Here is a 20,485-nt window from a genome sequence, read left to right as displayed (position 1 = left end):
AATTAATTGCATCTATTAAATGTTAACTTTAAAGTGGAATTCGGGGGTGGAAGCTGGAGTTGGAGCTGCTCTCCTCCTATTTTTCTCCTCCCAATCAGCAGCTTCCATCCGACGTCACGCCCTCTCACTGTCGATCCAAAGGCAAGCAATAATAGAAAGCCAACTTATACACACGAGACACCTGTACTGCCCGTGGGCATAGACCCACACAAGTTCTGCACCGCCCCGCGATCACAGACACACATACGCTCTGCACCACCCCGTGGACACAGAAACACTTGCCCTACTTTAACCCTTTGCGGTCCATTGTCGGACTGGGTCCGACATTGCAATTATTCCTCACAGGTCCTTTGTCGGACTGGGTCCGACATCATTATAGCAACGCAATAAACGGGTGTTTAGTCGTTTTTTCTCCGGAAAAAGCCGAGAAAACCATTCAATTGCCGAGTGGTAGCGACAGGAGCCGAGACAAGTCGGAAAAAAAAAAAAAAAAAAGGCGTATTTCATGAATAGTCATACATGGTATCAGGTATCAGATAATGGGCGTCCATAATAAACAAGCTGGCTAAGTGCGTCAGCGCACTGAGACTATCATGGACATTTGCAGAGCTTTTTTCAGATGTTATAGTAATAAAATAATGACTTGGATCGCATTATTGAGGAGTTTGGTGATAAAACGAGTGATCTGGAGATGATCGATCGGTATGTACAACTATTATTATTATTATTATTATTATTTATTTCTTACACAGCTGAACGCTATAGCAAACAAAAGGCTGGGGAGGGGCTGGAGATGCCTAGTGTGTGCTTTGTTGATATGCAGGGCCATTTAAACCCGTTTGACTGTGAAAAAAAATACTTTTAAACAGCGCGTCTAAAATTAACTGCGCGTGTGAAAATTAATTAGACCTGGCGTGCCTGACGCGCGATTAATAAATGGACCGCAAAGGGTTAAAAGCCTTGGTTGGCCTCCTTCGTAATCTCCCTCTGTTCCATTCATATAGAAAAATCTTAGTTCATCTTCCTCCAAACCCAGAATCACTGAGTCTCTAATCCAAGTCGAGATGGACAAAGAATTCATGGCCGGGTCAGTTCCCCATTTTCAGGATTATCTCCATCAGAATAGTGACCCGCAAAAGTGTCTAATCATCCATATTTCCGCCCTGAGAGGCAGTTCCACTCCACGCCCTAATTCCCCACGATACTCCTTTTGTTACATTACAGCTTCTGACGCTATTCAATCTATCAAAGCAGCAGGCCACGGCGCCTGGCTTGCAAAAGCGAATATTTAGACGCTTTAAAATCATGCCCATTCATCCCTCCCTCCACCACCTGTTCAGGATCTGTGGGAAAGACAATTTTCTCCTTATATCCCTATCTTCAGTCTGCGATCTCTCTGTTCTTTTCAGTAGGCATCCTACTCTCAAGATAAACCATCGGCCCGACTAGAATTTTTCGGAATCACCTGGGATAATGTCAGATCCGAAGCCAGCCTCCCACTCGACAATACTGGAATGCATTCATCAACTCATTACCAACTTCCAAGTATAAAAATCAACCTCTAAACGCAACCCATTATCTCCCTTTGGCCACTTCAATTTCACAATTTGCATTATTCCCAAGGCAGAACATTCAAATAGCGCCTCCTCGCTCTCGCCTCAACTGCAAAAAAAAACTGTCAACTGCAAAAACCTGGATTCTCACGTAGAAATCTTTCAGAAGCAAGAAACCTTCCTCCAGAACTTCCAACGCTCCAGCTTTCCTCTAATACTCGGATCATGGCAGCCATTTCCACAGTCAAGGCTAATGCCAATCCCCATCTAATATGTCTGCTCATACTCTCAAATACTGCTAGCATTAATGCATGGTGTGAGACATGGTACGAGACTGGAAATCTGTCTTGATTATGAGTTAAGGAGTTCCACTATTTGGAGAATGATTGGAGTTGTGAAACCCAAATCTCTGAATGTTGACCTTTTCCATTCCAAGCTGACATGATAGTAGCAAACCGCTGATCGATCCTGTATTAACTAACACATAGGATGGTCGGCATCTCATCTCTCTAGACATCAGAATGTGGTACACTCTGCTGCAACAATGGAACAATCAACAAACGAAGTTGCTTCAGCAGCTACAGTTTTTTCTGCATCTGTCCCTCCGTCCCCTTCAAACATTTCAGTCCCCCCCCCGCCATAGCACCCCATTCCCACGCTCCTTCACCTCAATTTCACTGTCAGATAATTGACGATCACTAAGTTTTGCAGTCTGGTCCCTTCAGCAGCTCCAATTCCCTCTTCAGGTTCCCCAGTTCCATCATCTCATATTCAACTAAATACATCGCTCTTCTCATCTGCAAGAGAATACATGTCATCAGCCCTCTCTCCATCTACCAGGTCCTCCTATGCTACAGCAGGTCTCTCTCCCCAGTTCTATACCCTGCAATCATTCAGGATCGGCACAGCCTCATCAGCAGCAAAAGCCAATGTTAGTCATCACCTTATAAAAACTATGGGTCGCTGGTCATCAGCAACAGTTCAGTCCTATATACGTTCTCTTCCTACAGACATCTCAGCAGCTCACCAATCAATTGCTAGTGTGCCCGGAGTGGGAGCACTCTTTCAGGAGCACTCTTTCCGCCAGGACCACCAGAGGTTTCCTCCTAACAGAGGGGGTTTTTACTCTCCACCGAGTGAAGGGTTGCACAGCCTGTCGTACTAACCATCTTTCTCTTTGTCCTTGTTTGTCCATCTTTTTTGTTGCGCATTGACTAGCGGTCTTTCGTTTGTCTTCACAGGTGTGGTCCTTGTGGGGAGCTGGTAGTCCATCCTTTTAAGGGGATAGTGAGTCTCACTTCCCCGGCCTCGAGTCAGCCACCGCTACTCATGCCTTCGTTCAAAGGGGGGTCCTCACCACAGAGAGTCAGAGGGGACCACCGGCCACACTGTTCTTTCGCAACTCATGCGCTATTTTCTTGTCTCACCAGAGACTCTGTTGTTTCTCTCTCACTGTACCAGTGAAAGCTGTGGTCATCTATAATCCTTAAATACTAAAACTAAATACTAACAAACTCTATCTTTCAGATACCCCTGCAGGCGTACTCCAGTGCCTGGCCTTGGAGGACTTGCCTCACCTCTTTTGAGGGCGGCTCCTGGAGACGGGATTCTCTTTCCTTCCTTCTTTCCAAGTTATGAACCTTTCTGTCCTCTGAGGGCATGGCCCGGTCCACAAGGCTGCGCTCCAAAGATTCTCCACAGTCAGAGGATTTCTATGTTTTCAGGGGGTCCCGGCGGCCCATGGGCCGACCTCCGCAGTACGAGGTTCTTGCAGTATAAAGTCTGTCCTTTGCCCTGGCCCGCAGGCCACTAACATTTCAAAACAAGCACTCCTGGCCTGCAGGCCATCATCACTCCCTCAAGGCTAAGCCTCTAAATACTCACCCATATTCTTCACACAGCCCTAGCTCCCGCCCGTGAAGTCTAACTCATGATTTGGGCATTTTTAAATTGTCAGTGTTTTAAGTATATAAAAAAACTACAAAATGGTATGTTAACGTAACATTATTCAGCAGGTTTCATTTGACTTCATGAAGCAAAATTCTATAGGGTGATGCAAAACTTTTGGCCATAGCTGTACTGTGCATTCCAGCTCCAGATCTGCACCTGGCAAGCACATTATTTTGATACTAATTATACTAATTTAGGTGTCAGCAATTGTATTTTGTTTTTTATTTCCTACACTTGGTGTAATGTTTACAAAATGGTAATGTAGGTTCTCAACAACTAGAGCTTGCAAATTCCTTAAAAATAACCTGACCTCTAATATAAAACCTGATGTGAGAAATTTGGGGGTTATATTTGATTTTGATTTGAGTTTTGAGGCTCATAAAAAAATTACAAAAGTGTATTTTTATCATCTATGAAACATTAGGTTTTTACTTACTTTGTCTGCTGCTGAGAAGTTAATTCATGCTTTTGTTTAATCTAGACTTGACTACTGCAATGCCTTATTTGCTGGGCTTCCATCTCATGTTTTATCATGTCTACACTTGTTTAAGATGCAGCTGCTAGGGTTCTCACCAGAACAATGAAACATATAACTCCTGTGTTGGCCTCGCTACACTGGCTTCCAGTACGTTTTAGAATTGATTTTAAAATCTTACTGTTGACATATAAAGCACTAAATGGCTTGGCACCAGATTACCTAAATGAGATTTTGTCCCCATATAAACCGCTGCGCGTTTTAAGGTCAGCTAACGCTGTCCTTTTGTGCCTCCCAAAATTGGGAAAAGGAGAAGAGAGGAGAAAATCCATTTCGTTATCATGCCCCCAGATTGTGGAACTCATTGCCCTTTTCTATTAGAGATGCTGCCTCACTCAAATTTTTAAATGTTAGCTAGCGTGGTTCAGGGGGCGTGGAGCTGGGGGCCTCTAATCTTCTAATTTTTTAATCTCCTGTTAATTAGCATCTATTTTCTATTTAAGCCCTGATCACCTGCACCTTTTCTGTCTAGTGTTTCGTTTTCCTCCTCCTCCCCTCCTCCACCTTCTTACATGCCTTCACATCGGTCGTCTCTGATCCCAGAATCTCATCAAGCAGCTTTTTGAAGGATCCCAGGGTGTCAGTTTCAACAACATTATCGGATAGTTGGTTCCAGACTCCCACAATTCCCTATGTAAAAGTGCCTCCTATTTTCTGTTTTGAATGCCCCTTTATCTAATCTCTATTTGTGAACCCTGGTCCTTGTTTCTTTTTTCAGGTCAAGTCTCCTGGGTCAACATTGTCAATACCTTTTAGAATTCTGAATGCTTGAATCTGATCGCCGCGTAGTCTTCTTTGTTCAAGACTGAATATATTCAATTATTTTAGCCTGTCTGCATACGACATGCCTTTTAAACCAGGAATAATTCTGGTCGCTCTTCTTTGCGGGGCGGGGTGGGTGGGTAGATAATAGCGACTCCTCACTTCTAAATACAGCACTACACCACTATACATTTTACAAATGCGCTTGGAAACAGTGACAGGCGACCCTGATTGGCTGATAAACTAGTTTCTTTGACCAAGGCAACAATGTGAATGTGCTACCATCACATACCACAAAACAAACGGGGAAAGTAATGATTAAAAAAAAAGAGGATTTTCATAAAAATGTTGTCATCCCAAGTAATCGGATAATATCTAATATAGTTCGCCGCCCCCTTCCTTTTTGAGCATTCATGTTACTACACCATGTACAAAAACATGTGTATTTTGTTATATAATTAAAAAGACATCAATCAGGACCTGCAACATAAGGAGTACAAGCAAAGTCCTAATTGTTTTTCTCTGTCCTTTCACATAGGAGTAACAGAACAACGCTTTGCTTTGCTTTGAACTTGCGACTAAACTATGAAATCCTTTTGTAAAATGTAAAATAATAATAATAATAATAATAATAATAATAATAATAATAATACTTGCCTTATTTCGTTCTTCAGTAGCCACTGTTTGTCTATCCATTGTCGTTGTCACAGTCTTCCTGAACTCACCGATGGCCTTATGAATCTCCATGGCTGAACTAAAGCTCGCACTGAAACCCCACCACACTTCTAACTATACAAATAATGTGTATATGCTCTAGTGACAAGTACAGTAAAAGTAGGGAGCAAATGTCTGAGTCTTTGTTTGTTTTGCAAAAAAATTGAAAATTCTGCGAGAGAGCAAATTCCTGGAAGGACTAATAACATATTTAGTATGCTCTGCAGCAATATGAAACTTTAATATCAACTAATATTTACTAATTTCTATAGTCAGCATATTTCTATGTTGGCAGGAGTAAGGACTGCAAGGTGACTAGAGTCAATTGCAGGAGCTGCAAGTGTAGTGAGCTGGGTCTCAGGAATGAAGTACTGCTGATTTGAATGTTGCTTCCTTCCATTGAAACAGATGGAGAAAGAACCTGCTGTTGGGTGAACTTGTCATAATGTCATATTCAACAAGATTAGTTCTGCCAGGCACGGCAGAAATAACATTGAACTCCTCAATTAACTTATGCAGATCTCTCTGCTGATCTGGACCCCCTTTGGAATGCTCTGTATGATAGGGGCCTCTATACATGGTCCAAAATCATCCTCTGCTTCACCTGGGGCTATAACTAAGGTCTCCCTTGCCTGCCAGGGCTTCAATAAATTGACATGGTAAATATCCATTTCATTGCGGCAATCAGGCTGCCGAATTTCATAATTTACTTTCCCTTTAGCCCGAATCACCTTATACAGCCCCTGCCATTTAGCATACAGTTTGGATTCTGATGTGGGAAGAAGCAGGATTACCTTGTCTCCTGGTCGAAAGGTCCGAATCTGTGCATTTTGATTGTAATGCTGCTGTTACCGGTGCTGAGCCAATTTTAGATTGTCCTGGGCCAAAACGACCGACCAAATCCAGGCGGTCACAGAGTAGGAGCACATGCTGCACTACATTTTGCTGCACTTCCCATCCCTGTCTCAACAGATCGAGGATGCCGCGAGGCTGTCAGCCATACAAGAGCTCGAAGGGGGAGAACCCTGTCGAACTCTGCAGCACCTCTCTCACTGCTAAAAGGAGCGTTACCCAATGTTTCTGCTCTTGGTTCACAAATAATTTCAAGCACATGACACACAATCAGTAGTTCTCAGGTCCCATATAGCTGCCCAAGTTGACCAGTGCAGTGCCTTCTCCCTGAGGGATCCCCTGCTAGTCCACACAGTTCCATTTTGTACTACTGGCCACACCTCCATCAAGCCGTCCCAGCCAACCGCTAATCAATTGTGCTTGTAAAATAATAGGGCTTTGATATCCATGTAACCTGCAGCATCTGTGTATCTGACCTTCCCAAGATGGCCGCCACACTATACTAAAGGTATACTCCATCTTGGTTAGGTCATACAGGATCCTCTTTCTGGTGTCTCCACCTGTTGGGAGGCCAGATTTTACTCCTTATATCATCCTTCATCCTGCCACAGTGCATCAATCAGAAAAAACTGAGATTCAGTTCATAATCCTGAAATTTGTAGGTAAAATTCTGAATAAACTGGAAATGCAGAATGATAATTATAATTAACGGTTTTCATGGTGTTCCAGCAAAGAGCCAGTCAAATAAGTAGGGTTTTACATAACTATAAGATGATATACAGTAGATCTTTTAATGTGACTAGCCCACATGGTGATTTATTTCAGTGTTTTGTGAGCCCCTGAAAAATAAATGTTGAAAAGGAGCAAGACTATATAGTCCTACAGATTTCAATAAATATCTATCTTTTGTTCTTTGCTCCCCCCAACAGCAGCCTCACAGTGTCGTGCAACGGCGCTTACTCGAAGGCAACATCACCCGCCTGAAAAGGGAGGGCAGAGACTTTGGCTCCCAGGTTCGATCGCCACTGGTGGAAGAGAAGGGTGAAGAGAAGGAGGAGATCTCAAAACCAAGGGAGTCCCTGATTGTCCACTGCACGGTATGGACTTCCTTCCTGGGGAAAAGCTACAACAAACAACAATTCATATAGTCTATCCTACATATCGCATCAAATTATGCTTTCATATTAATATATTATGATTGAGTTACTGACACTGTATTCTGAATATAAAAGTGTAATTTGAATTAATACCTGTAATTGGTCTAACAGTTACAAAAGCAGAAATCAAATTAAGCTTTACTTACCAGAGAACAAGCCCCAGTTCTTGCATTATCGTTGAAGGGGAGTTTCTTTTAAGTGTTTTGAATTAGTCCTTTGAATGCCATAAAAAATGATTTTCAGCAACGAAAATCTATTCATCTTATTTATAATTTGTGTGTCCACATCACCATTTTATTTTTACCATGTGACACCATTAGCATATATTATTTGCCAGTATTGAGTTGAGTTTTGAGTTTAGTTTTGTCGTTGACAAAAGTTGCTCATGTGAACAGGCCTTGTGGTTTTGTTTGTATTGTAGATTCCAAGTTTTACTCTTCAGCAATACAATACTTAAAATGTGCTCAAATATTTATTATGAAAAACCCTGATGCCCAACAAATAATCAGTGCTTCAACATTTCAGTAAGGTACAATTCACATTTCACATTTCAGCCAATATGAAACTATATCAAATGGCCAAGCTACAATAAGTTAATAAATACATGTGTCGGAGTGTCCGGCCCCTTTGTGTATATATATATATATATATATATATATATATATATATATATATATATATATATATATATATATATAATTATTATTATTATTATTATTATTATTATTATTATTATTATTAATAATAATAATAATAATAATAATAATAGTGTTATAATTTATGTATATATGATGGCGAAAAGTCAATGTATTATTTGTATTTTATTATTGTGTGGCAGGACGAGCAAGGTGCCGTCCTCCGGGTTATTGTTTATTTTAAAATACCTCTAACTATTACTTGTTGTGGTTTCATTTCCCTGGTCTGACGTCACCCCTGCAGCCATCTTTGCCACAATACATTGGTTGCTTCTCAAGTTCAATTAACTAGCTAAAGTGCAAATAAACTATGGATTCACATCGGTTTTTACCAACAGTACCAGTTTGCTTTTTTTGGTTATGATAAATGCAAAAATGTGCTTGTTCGCCATATTAAACTTGGAACAAACCCTGCAAATGAAACCAGAATGAACACGAACCAAGTGCTGAAAGTTATTGCATATAAACTAAAATGACCTAGACAAATTGTGAATTTAGCTGCAAAGCAAAGGGGTTTCAATAACTAAGCTTTAATTGAAGGCCTGCATAACATGCACATTAATGTGACAGTTTCATTATTTTTAATTTGTAGTTTTCACATTTAAAGTTCGGAGTAAAATGAATATTATCTATACAAAATATTTTAATTTGTCATTAGTAAGAAAGCAGATTTACAATATATAGAAGTATGTTAGGGTTAGTCAGTATTGCACTTACCTGTTTTGTGACACATCTGCTGATTTATTCATTAATCCATGAGGGGCTAGTGCACGGGTGTTTAAAAGATTAATTCTCAAACTGAACGCAGTAGGGATTCAAGGAAATGGTGGTTAACATGTAGAAAACAGAAAGTACTGATTAAAGGAGAAACCTCAAAATGGAGCGAGGTAACCAGTGGTGTACCACAGGGATCAGTATTAGGTCCTCTGCTATTCCTAATCTACATTAATGATTTAGATTCTGGTATAGTAAGCAAACTTGGTAAATTTGCAGATGACACAATAGGAGGAGTGGCAAACACTGTTGCAGCAACAAAGGTCATTCAAAATGATCTAGACAGCATTCAGAACTGGGCAGACACATGGCAAATGACATTTAATAGAGAAAAGTGTAAAGTGTGCATTATAAATATCATATGGGAAATACTGAAATTGAAGAAGGGAACTATGAAAAAGACCTAGGAGTTTATGTTGACTCAGAAATGTCTTCATCTAGACAATGTGGGGAAGCTATAAAAAAGGCCAACAAGATGCTCGGATATATTTTATTTCTTAGCAGATGCCCTTATCCAGGGCGACTTACAATTGTTACAAGATATCACATTATTTTTACATACAATTACCCATTTATACAGTTGGGTTTTTACTGGAGCAATCTAGGTAAAGTACCTTGCTCAAGGGTACAACAGCAGTGTCCCCGACTGGGGATTGAACCCATGACCCTCCGGTCAAGAGTCCAGAGCCCTAACCACTACTCCACACTGTGAGAAGTGCTGAATTTAAATCAAGGGAAGTAATGTTAAAACTTTACAATGCATTAGTAAGACCTTACCTAAAATATTGTGTTCAGTTCTGGTCACCTCGTTACAAAAAGGATATTGCTGCTTTAGAAAGTGTGCAAAGAAGAGCAACCAGAATTATCCCGGGTTTAAAAGGCATGTCGTATGAAGACAGACTAAAATAATTGAATCTATTCAGTCTTGAACAAAGAAGACTAGGCGGCGATCTGATTCAAACTTTCAAAATCCTAAAAGGTATAGACAATGTCGACCCAGGGGACTTTTTCGACCTGAAAAAAGAAACAAGGACCAGGGGTCACAAATGGAGATTAGATAAAGGGGCATTCAGAACAGAAAATAGGAGGCACTTTTTTACACAGAGAATTGTGAGGGAACCCCCAGTAATGTTGTTGAACCCTGGGATCCTTCAAGAAGCTGCTTGATGAGTTTCTGGGATCAATAAGCTACTAACAACCAAACGAGCAAGATGGGCTGAATGGCCTCCTTTCGTTTGTAAACTTTCTTATGTTCTTATGTTTAATATTAACCCTTTGCGGTCCATTTATTAACTGCGCGTCAGGCACGCCTGGTCTAATTAATTTTCACACGCGCAGTTAATTTTATATGCGCTGTTTAAAAGTATTTTTTTCACAGTCAAACGGGTTTAAATGGCCCTGCATATCAACAAAGCACTCACTAGGCATCTCCAGCACCGCCCCACCCTTTTGTTTGCTATAGCGTTCACCTATGTAAGAAATAAATAATAATAATAATAATAGTCGTACATACCGATCGATCATCTCCGGATCACTCGTTTTATCACCAAACTCCTCAATAATGCGATCAAAGTCATTATTTTATTATTATAACATCTGAAAAAAGCTCTGCAAATGTCCATGATAGTCTCTGTGCGCTGACGCACTCAGCCAGCTTGTTTACTATGAACGCCCCATTATCTGATACCTGATACCATGTATGACTATTCATGAGATATGCTTTTTTTTTTTTTTTTTTCCGACTTGTCTCGGCTCCTGTCGCTCCCACTCGGCAATTGAATGGTTTTCTTGGCTTTTTCCGGAGAAAAAACGACTAAACACCCGTTTATTGCGTTGCTATAATGATGTCGGACCCAGTCCAACAAAGGACCTGTGAGGAATAATTGCAATGTCGGACCCAGTCCGACAATGGACCGCAAAGGGTTAAAGAAACTAGCTAGTTTGAGTCAGCACGCTATCAAAAAGAACACATGCGGATAAGCTAACTACAAAGCTTACATTACATTATATACATTCTGACATTAACAGTAATACATGTATGCAATAAGGCCCGATAGGGTGTCCGTATACGTCGAATATACGGACTCCTCGGGCGCTGTGCGGCACGAGACGAAGCCTCCGAGAAGTCTGTGTATTTGACGTATACGGACACCCTGAAGGGCCTTATTGCATTTATAATCCAGGTAAAACAGTGGATTTGTTTAGAGCAATTCATTTTTTATTAAATATCCTTATGCCAGTAAAGTAGTCCCATTTATAACTCTGAACTACACACTAAGTTAAGCTGAGTAAATTAATTTAATTTAAACATGTAAAAGAAAGTACATTTTTATTTTTGATATTGTGCACATTGCTGTTGAAAAGATACACCAGGGGGCGTAGCTGAGATAGCACTGAGTTATTATTTTTTTCTCCTATCACTCAGTGCAGACACACTGAGCAGAATAGACGTGAGGAATAAAAATATTCCCATCATTTGTTCAAGGTCTGTGTCAGAGAGGGTGGATAATGTGCAGAAGTGTCTTTTTGTGTTTTTCTTTAGCATTTACAAACCGATAAATACATTATTTGAAGTGACAAATATATATATATATATATATATATATATATATATATATATATATATATATATATATATTGTAAACGGGCCGTCACTCACCGTCGTTCGTTTGCCCCAATATGCAAGACCCAGGACACTGAAATGGATTTTCAAATGCGCCATTTTTAATAAACAAAATAAACAAAAACAAACACCTAGCTCTATTCGGGCAATAACTAAAACACAGAGCAGGAACCTAAACTATAAAACAGGACAGCTAAGCCGTTTACCTATAACACAAAACAACAGATTCAAACAAAACCACACAGGTTTACACAGTATGCACTTTTACATTGACTGCTCGGAAACAGAACACACCTTCTGTCTCCTTCTACTCAGCAGCCCTGTGCAGACTGACTGTACCTCTTAAATACCCTGCACCTGGTTGTAATTTCCAATTACTACCAGGTGCAGGGGATAATTAACAATAAAACATTTAACAAATATAATTAAACTATAAGACAAAACAATTAAACTAAATCGACGTGCCTTTGCACGTGTTTTTTTTATGCAGGGAGGATTTTAACCCCCTCCCTGCTGTGTTAATATATATATATATATATATATATATATATATATATATATATATATATATATATATATAATTTAGTTACTGGTGTTTACATTATATATTTCTTAAACTTTTTTCATCTGACATGTTTGTTTGTTTGTTGTTTTGTTTTATATATGTTATTATTTTTGTTCTGTAATGTGCTTTGAGATATACCTGTATGAAGGCTGATATATAAATACAATAGCACCAATGAAGCGCCAGATCGACGGAGAATAAAACCCGCCCCAGTGTCAATCTTTCTGTTGCACCAATTAGAAAAGCTACATGGAGGCAATTGCCAAACCCCTTCCTTTTTATAATAGCCGCCCTTACTGTGGTACTGGAGCAGTCTGATACGCGACGGACCACTGATGATAAATTACTAAAATTAATGCTTAAATATGCGCTCCTTCTTAGATTAATCAAATAACACTAGATTCTAATTAGGAAGCAGCCATATATATTATTTTAAAATTGTTAAATCTGATAAAACAGTAACAAAGAAAATAAAATATAATTAATATTAATAACTTTCGTTATAAACCAAAACCGAACTAAGTAAAACAAACCAAACTGAAATTGAACTAACAAAAAAATTTAAAAAATAAAACATACCGAAACTGAACAAATCTGTATACAATAAAAATGTGTTTCTTTTTAAACATTCAACAGTTTTATCACATGGATTGAGGTTTTGGGATCACTTGTCTCTTATCTGCACTTAGTGAGTTATCCAGTCTCCCAATCTCCTCCAGCCCTCCTTCATTGCTCACTTTTTTACTGAGTTCTTGCCATTTATTATTATTATTATTATTATTATTATTATTATTATTATTATTATTATTATTATTATTATTATTATTATTGTCATCCACGTCAGACTATTATAGGTCTCAATATGTACAAAACATTTTTTTTCACAGTAGATCATCTCACAATTATTAATGTCATTTCAAATAATAAATATAAATGGGCATTAAACTGCAAGACTCACAAAGTTAGAACATTCTCTAGTCTGTTTAATGTATTTGTCATCCAAATTATTATTATTATTATTATTTTGTAGCTTTTAATCATGTTTTTAATCTTCGAATTTGTGAACGACCAAGAAGTGTCAGTTGTCCCAAGCATTTGGATGTGGTTGGATGGATATGTGCAAGTGGCCTCCTTTCAAAACAGGAAACATGATTAATAAGGTAGTTCAAAACAAGGAGCCTCCTGCAAATCCCTGGCAGGAACACAAAATTCAAATTTCGTACAACTCAGGTAAATTATTTATTATCTCCACAATTGTCATAAAACTTAATAACATTCTTTAGTACAAGTTACAGCCATCTGAATGTTGGTATTTGTTTTTAAGAGTCCCACAGTAGAGCTTTAAAAATACTTCCTTGTGGAGAACAACAATCTGATCTACAAACAGATGGTGAAAATGATGAACCACTGCACAAGCGTAAGAGAATGTAAGTCATGTCATTTTAGTTTTCAATATAGTGGAGGAAATATACACATATCCCACTTTGATGTTTATTTCACTGGGCGTGAGCTGGGGGGGAAAGATAAGGCAGAAGAAGCAGCAAGGAGCAGTTAGTAGGACAGAATGTGGTCACCGACTGGGGCCGACGCTGTCGACATCCCAGGGGCGGAGGACCCGGCAACCGGAAACAGGATAGAAAAGAGGTCACCGACTGGGGCCGACGCTGTCGACATCCCAGGGGCGGAGGACCCGGCAACCGGAAACGGGATAGAAAAGAGGTCGTCGACTGGGGCCGACGCTGTCGACATCCCAGGGGCGGAGGACCCGGCAACCTGAAAACACATATGAGGGTTAGACTTGAAAAGCCACCCCTCGGGAGGAGATGAGAGAGGTACCCAGCATTTGAGGCTTATGTAAGGGGCGCTCGTAAAACCCCTGATTGGCCGAGACATCACGCTGCCTGGGACCTGAAAATAAGGACAGAGCATTGAGGTTAGTATAGGACTCGGCACGAGTGACCACGTCCTGAAGAGAGGCAGAATAGAAGAGAGCCTCGAGTGAGATGAGCGCAGGAGCTGCGACAGGACAGAGTTTGGCCGGGGGTCCGCTCTGACTCACGCGGTGAGAACCCCTGAAGGTAAGGGAGGCGGCTGCCTAGCCCTGAGGTCAGGGAAGTGAGCCTCACTTGCCCCCCAAAGGATGGACCCCCGGCACCTACGAAAATTCCCACACCGTGAGACAAACAAGACAGAACATGCCAACGCATAACATAAACAAACAAACAAAAGACCAGAAGGACGAACAAAGGGGAATTAGTAAATTTGTTAATGGGATGTGACTGTGTATACCTGACTATGTGTATACCTGCCACTCAGTGCGAATTTAGGGGAAAACCTCAGGTGGCCCCGGCGAACAGGTAGCCCCCACTCCGGGCATGCTAGCAATTTTAAAATGGGCTGCTGCTATATCGAAGGGAGATGAATGGACGTAATAGTCTACTGCGGAAGAGGACCAGCGGCCCATGGTCTTGATCAGACTGTGATTGATGCTGGCTCTTGCTGCGGAGGTAGCTGCACCTATACGAAATGAATGGGGAGAATACAGCTGAGGAGGGAGGCCTGTTCTAGAAAGGAGGGAGGAGAGGTGGGCTGAGAACCAGTGACGAGTGACAATAGAGTGAGAGGAATCGATAAATAGAGGGTCCAGGGGGGGATGGGATTTCCTGATGGAGAGATATTTTGCCATTGCAGAGAAAGGGCAGATAGAGGATTCGATCCTTGAAAGCTGGATGAACTGACCACGTCGGAGTTGATCTGTCTTTGAGATACGCAGCCGGATTATGAAATAGGAGTTGCTAATACAGGAGAGATCGCAGAGACGAATACCCGTTGCAGGGAAGCTTGAAGCTGAAGGAACTGCGAATTCTGACCATCTGAGGAAGCCGAAGAAGGCTGTGAGGCAGATGGTTTCCATTAGGAGATCTTCGTATGGGGAAAAGCAACCTCTCTGAAGAGTAGAGATGAGGGAATGGAGGATATCTGTTGATATAAGCAGGCGGGAAGGTGCAGCAGGGGGGGAGCTTTTGAAGATTCCGCGGAGAGTCAGACGAACAACTGGTATGGAGAGGATGGTGGGTGAAGGCACGGACATGATGCGGTAGTGATATTGTATTCCTGAAATGTAAGATTTGATGGATGCTGGGGAAAGATGGAGAGATTCCTTAGCATGGACGATGAAGGCCAGGATCCAATCTTGATTGAAGGGAATAGGGTGGATATGATTATGAGCACAGAAGGTTAGGAATGCTGACCAGGCCGTAGAATAAGAAGCTCTTGAAGAAGGGGCGAGGGCTGTAGACATGTAGTTTTGAGCGGATTGAAGGAGGTTGCGGAGGGTAGGGTTCAGTCCAGAAGTAGCTGATGAAACTGTGGGGTCTGGAGGGGGTTTGGGGAGGCAGATGGAACCAGCTGACGGAACTTGGCTACCTGCAGGCGAGAAAGAGCATCCGCAGCATTATTATGGGTACCTGGAAGATGACAAGCTTGTATTAGGAAGTTGAGAGATACAGACGACCATATGAGACGACGGAGCAGGCGCATAATGAGGGGGGATGAAGAACGTCCTTTGTTGATGATGTGCACTGTGGGTTTGTTATCGCTGAAGAAAATAATTGATTTTCTTGACCATTGGTGACCCCAGAGGGCAGCGGCCACCGCGATTGGATAAATCTCTAGAAGTGCCGTAGATTTCTCTTGAGGGGGAAGGAGCTGAATTTCAGGGGGCCAAGTGCTAGAGAACCATTCAGGAACAAGGAACCCGCCGAATCCGATGGATGAGGCGTCAGTGAAGAGGGCAAGGTCGTGGGGGGCTGAAATGAAATCGTCGTAAAATATAGAGAGGCCATTCCAGTTAGTAAGGAGACTGATCCACATCTTTATGTCTTTCCTGGCTTCAGCTGAAATTTTCACGTGAGAATTAATATTCTTGACCGTTGATGAGAGGGCTAGGAGACGTGAAATAAATGTTCTGCCCTGGGGAATGATGCGAATGGCGAAATTTAAATGGCCGAGGAGAGACAGGAGGTCCCTCTTCTTAATGAAAGAGGAGATCTGAAAATTGTTAATGAGTGCAAGTAAGCATTGGAGTTTGGCAAGAGGCAGGCTGGCTTCGAATTTCACTGTATTGAGTGTGATGCCGAGGAATTCCAGGGAGTTAACAGGGCCGATGGTTTTCTCTTGAGAAAGAGGGACACCGACTGAGGAAAAGAGGGTCTTTAGCTGATTAATTGCTTGGGCTGGAGGATCTGACGGGGGGGAAATAAGCAGAAAGTCATCCATTAGATGGAGGAGGAAGGGGACATGATAGGAGTTGAGCAGAATCCAGCAGAGGGCTTCTGACAAGGAATCGAATATTTTTGGGCTACTGCGGCAGCCGAAAGTGAGCTGGGTGGAGAAATAGAACTTGTCTGCCCAACAGACTCCGAAAAGGTGACAGAGGGAAGAGTGACTAGGCATGACCTTGAATGCATCGGAGATATCGGCTTTGGCGAGCCAGGCTCCGTGACCTGCAATTTTGATGAAATGAATGGCATCTGAGAGCTTAATGTAGTGAAGAGAGAACTCCTCGCTTGAAATGAGGGAGTTAATGCTGCGTGTGTAAACGCCCCGAGGAGCGGATAAGTCAATAATAAGGCGTTTCTTGCCGGAATACTTACGAGTTGCGATGCCTATGGGATTAATACGAAAGGTAGTGAAGGGGGGTGTTGAAAAGGGGCCGACCATGAAGCCTTTGTTGACTTTGGCTTGGAGAAGGGAACTGACGACTTGTGGCTCAGAAATGGCAGAGCGGAGATTTTGACAGATATGAGACTCCGAAGGAATGTGGGAAATGCCAGTAAAAAGCCATTTGTAAGTCCGCTAATTAGATAAGAGACGAACAGCTTATCTGGATGATTTTGTAGCGCATTAGCGAGAGCCTGGACGTTGATAGGAGTAGAAACTTGAAGTAACTTTGATTGTCACTTCGCTGTAAGAGGACATATGGAGCGTGAGTGGGCGTCGTTGCAGAAGCTGCAGGCATGCAGGTACTTGCAGGTTTTGCTGAAGCAGGCAGAAGTATTAAAGTTATTGCATATTTGCCTGCCACCTGTAAACTTGATGGGACGGCCATAGATATCTCTGGCTTGAGATCTGGTGGGAGGAGCTGAAGCATGGATGGAAGCAGGGGCAAGATGTCTTGAATTGAGAAGAGAAGGCAAGGGATGATGAATGGGTTGAAGAGAACTAGCTGCTGTCTTAGGGCATAGATAAGAGGAGTGTGCTGTGGAGGCACATGCGCTGTGGAGGCACATGCGCTGCAGGCGTTGGGACGAATTCCACTGAAGATCCGGGTGAAAAGATCTGTGTCGGAACGGGACCAATCAATAATACGGTTGTCGGCTGAGAGGGTGGCAGCAGCTTTGGCTGAGAAAGCACGGTGGTATTGATAGAACAAAGCGCCTCCGTAGCGCACGGCCAATTCGACAACCAAAAAGAGATACTGATTTAACTCTTGTAATCTGTGCGGATAAACAGAACAGAGAATATCGCGATAAATGGAGAAAGCGAGGACGAATCCTCCCACGGAAAGGCTTTTTTGAAGACGTGGGTCGCGGGATTTTAGAGTGACCGAAACGTCTCCACAGTCAACCACTCTGTGATCTAAAAACTCAGAAGAAGCAATGAGAATAGAGACAAGATTAACATCCTTGCCTTCGATTATTTGCTTTCTAATTTTTGGTGAAATAGAATGGCTGGTAATAGCACGGGGAGAAGAGGAACTTGCTACAGTGGCTGAGGAGAGATTGAACTCTGGAGGAGGAACGGGGGGTACTGAAAAAGACGTACCAAGGGTATAAGCAGGAGTGCTGGAACTGAAGGCGGGTGGAGCCAAGGCAGGATTTTCCAGTTTGTCGAGACGGGCGCTGAGAGCTAGCTGAGAGTCTATAATGGGCTGGAGCAGAGTTTGCAGCTGATTAAAAGTGACTTGAGGGGCGCTGCTGGAGGAGGGGATGGGCGGGGTGAGTGATTGCGGCAGATGCTGTGGCTGCGTTGACTGCGCCGCCGGGGGGAGCTGAGCTGCGAAAGCAGAGTCTTGCGTATGCGCAGCAGGAACAGGAGCAGAAGAGGAGGGCCTGACGGCTGAGGCTTGCAAGCGGGGGGGAAAAATCGGCTCGGCTGACAAGGCTTCACAATAGGTAACAAATAGGGACATGCGATCTCCGCCGACGGGAATAGGAATGGACTTTTCAAAGAGTACTTTCAGCAGCTTAGGTGTCGTCCAATCTTTGTAGTGGAGCTGCGGTAGGGGCTGGCTAGCGGAACCGCGCTTTGGGCCCCGCTCTTGCCTAGCTGAACGCCGGGTGGAAGCAAGGTTGGCTGACGGGGCTGGCGCGGTCAGGGACCGGGACGAGGAACGAAATGCCTGACAAAGACGGACCGGTGGAGGGGTCGGAGGCAGGAACTCGTCTAAGTCGGAAGGGAATGCGTAAGCTGAAAGCTTTTCCATTTGGAAGCAGGTAAAATTGCGCGTATTAATCTTGCGATGGTCTATTTTTTATTTTTTATTTTTTTTCGGGAGTAATGCGCAACACTACGAGTCAGGATTCAAAAAACGAAACACTAGACAGAAAAGGTGCAGGTGATCAGGTCTTAAATAGTAAATAGAACTAATTAACTGGAGATTAGAAAATTGAAAGATTAGAGATTAGCGGCCCCCCCAGCTCCACGCCCCCCGAACCTCGCAAGCTAACATATATAGAATACTGAAAAAATACTATGATTGTTGGCCCAGCAATGGATGGATAAAGGCTATTGATTTTAATGATAGTGCGTCAAAATGTATTATCAGTACTGTACAGACTGTAGCACTTCCCTGGGAGCACTGACAGCCCTGTACCCACTTCCTGGGACTCTCTAATAAGGTTATGTGCCAGGAATGGCCTGCAAAACCACAGACCAGGTTTGCTGATCTCATTCACACAATGTGTAAGCACGGTGCTGCCCCACTCATATTTTGCTAGTGGTTACAGAATAAACAGATGTTCTTTCAAACATGGATGTCTATTTACTTCTCTGGATGTTCCATATGGTTACATCATACTTTAAATGTATATTATTAATGTTATTTATTCCAGACCAAACAGAAAATATTGGTCAAGCCCTGAATCTGAGGATGAGTCTGTTGCAGTGTCACCACCTCCACCTCCACCTGTCCTGCTTCCCCCAGTGAGGAGAGTTTATCAGTGGCGGTGTTTACATGCAAGTTTTAATCGCGCTACTATAGTGCATTCATGACGTGTCACGCGCAAATGACGCATGATTGTGCTCGTTCCAAAAGTGCACGGCAAAAAAAGTGTGTGACTCAAGTGTCATTACACTTTGGTAAAGCACGGTAAAGTGCACGCTAATTGGCCTCATTAGTCCCATAGCAACAAACTCCACAGACGTGCAAAATACTTAATGATAGACTTTCATGAAATAACACAATACCTCCTCCACTTCCCCTATGTAAAAGAACGCTCTTCTCTGGGATACGGTCTTTCTGTCCTCCTCTGTAGCATAAGTAAGATTTTCCTTATCCCAGTCTTACTAATACAAATCAGTTAAATATCCATCCATTCATTATTATCAATCCGCTTCTCCTGATAAGTGATTTAAATTGATAGTGGTTTTTTTAGAATGTTTTACATAAACTGCAAAATACTTTCTTTTTATAACTGTAGAAAGGCATATCATTAAGATGCTGGTGGACATAGAGGAAAAGCTTGACAATAACACCAGATTATTAAATCAAATAATAAATCATACTCGGATGCAGAGCAGAGTGGATGTGGATGAAATGCCTGAAGAGGTGGCACTGCCTATTATGGACATTCCTTCTTTGGAGGCCTTGGAGAAAAGATTAAAAAATAACAACAGACTGAATAAACAACTTGTGAGTATTGCATTAAAGTATTGTATCCAAGAATTGGAATGTTATATAAATATAAGACACCCATTAAAGAAGACTTCAATAAAAAAAAACATTTAGGGTTAGGTGTACTAAGATGGGCCAGTCGCAGTGCAAACATACCACAATTTGCATTTTGTTTATAACAATTCACAAAGTGCACATTTTGTCATATGTACTAAGAAAAAATATGTTAATGAAGACAGCCGCAATATGCTAATTTAAATATTATTTTCGTCATGTTTGCGAGGTCTCTAGCGAGAGTTGTGCGACATTTATTCAAATAAAATAGCGGCAGTTGAGCTGTGGTTTGCTGCAGCAGAGGGTGCATGAAGGATAACGTCTATACATGCAAGGGTGCAAGAATCAAAATAA

General features: G+C 41.9%; 1 protein-coding gene across 2 annotated transcripts in view; it reads left to right on the top strand.

Moving 5' to 3' along the window:
• Positions 1-20,485, top strand: part of nrip2 (nuclear receptor interacting protein 2) — a 41,267-nt gene that overhangs the window by 5,411 nt on the left and 15,371 nt on the right. For both annotated transcript variants that reach the window (XM_034921933.2, XM_059026918.1), the window contains exon 2: positions 7,296-7,463. In XM_034921933.2, coding sequence (XP_034777824.2) covers positions 7,296-7,463 — 168 coding nt within the window. The remainder of the gene's footprint in view (positions 1-7,295; positions 7,464-20,485) is intronic.

This window comes from Acipenser ruthenus, chromosome 7 (assembly GCF_902713425.1).
Source record: "Acipenser ruthenus chromosome 7, fAciRut3.2 maternal haplotype, whole genome shotgun sequence".
Taxonomy (NCBI): Eukaryota; Metazoa; Chordata; class Actinopteri; order Acipenseriformes; family Acipenseridae; genus Acipenser; species Acipenser ruthenus.
The sequence above is the reverse complement of the archived record's forward strand: the minus strand, read 5'-3'. Positions and strand labels throughout refer to the sequence as shown.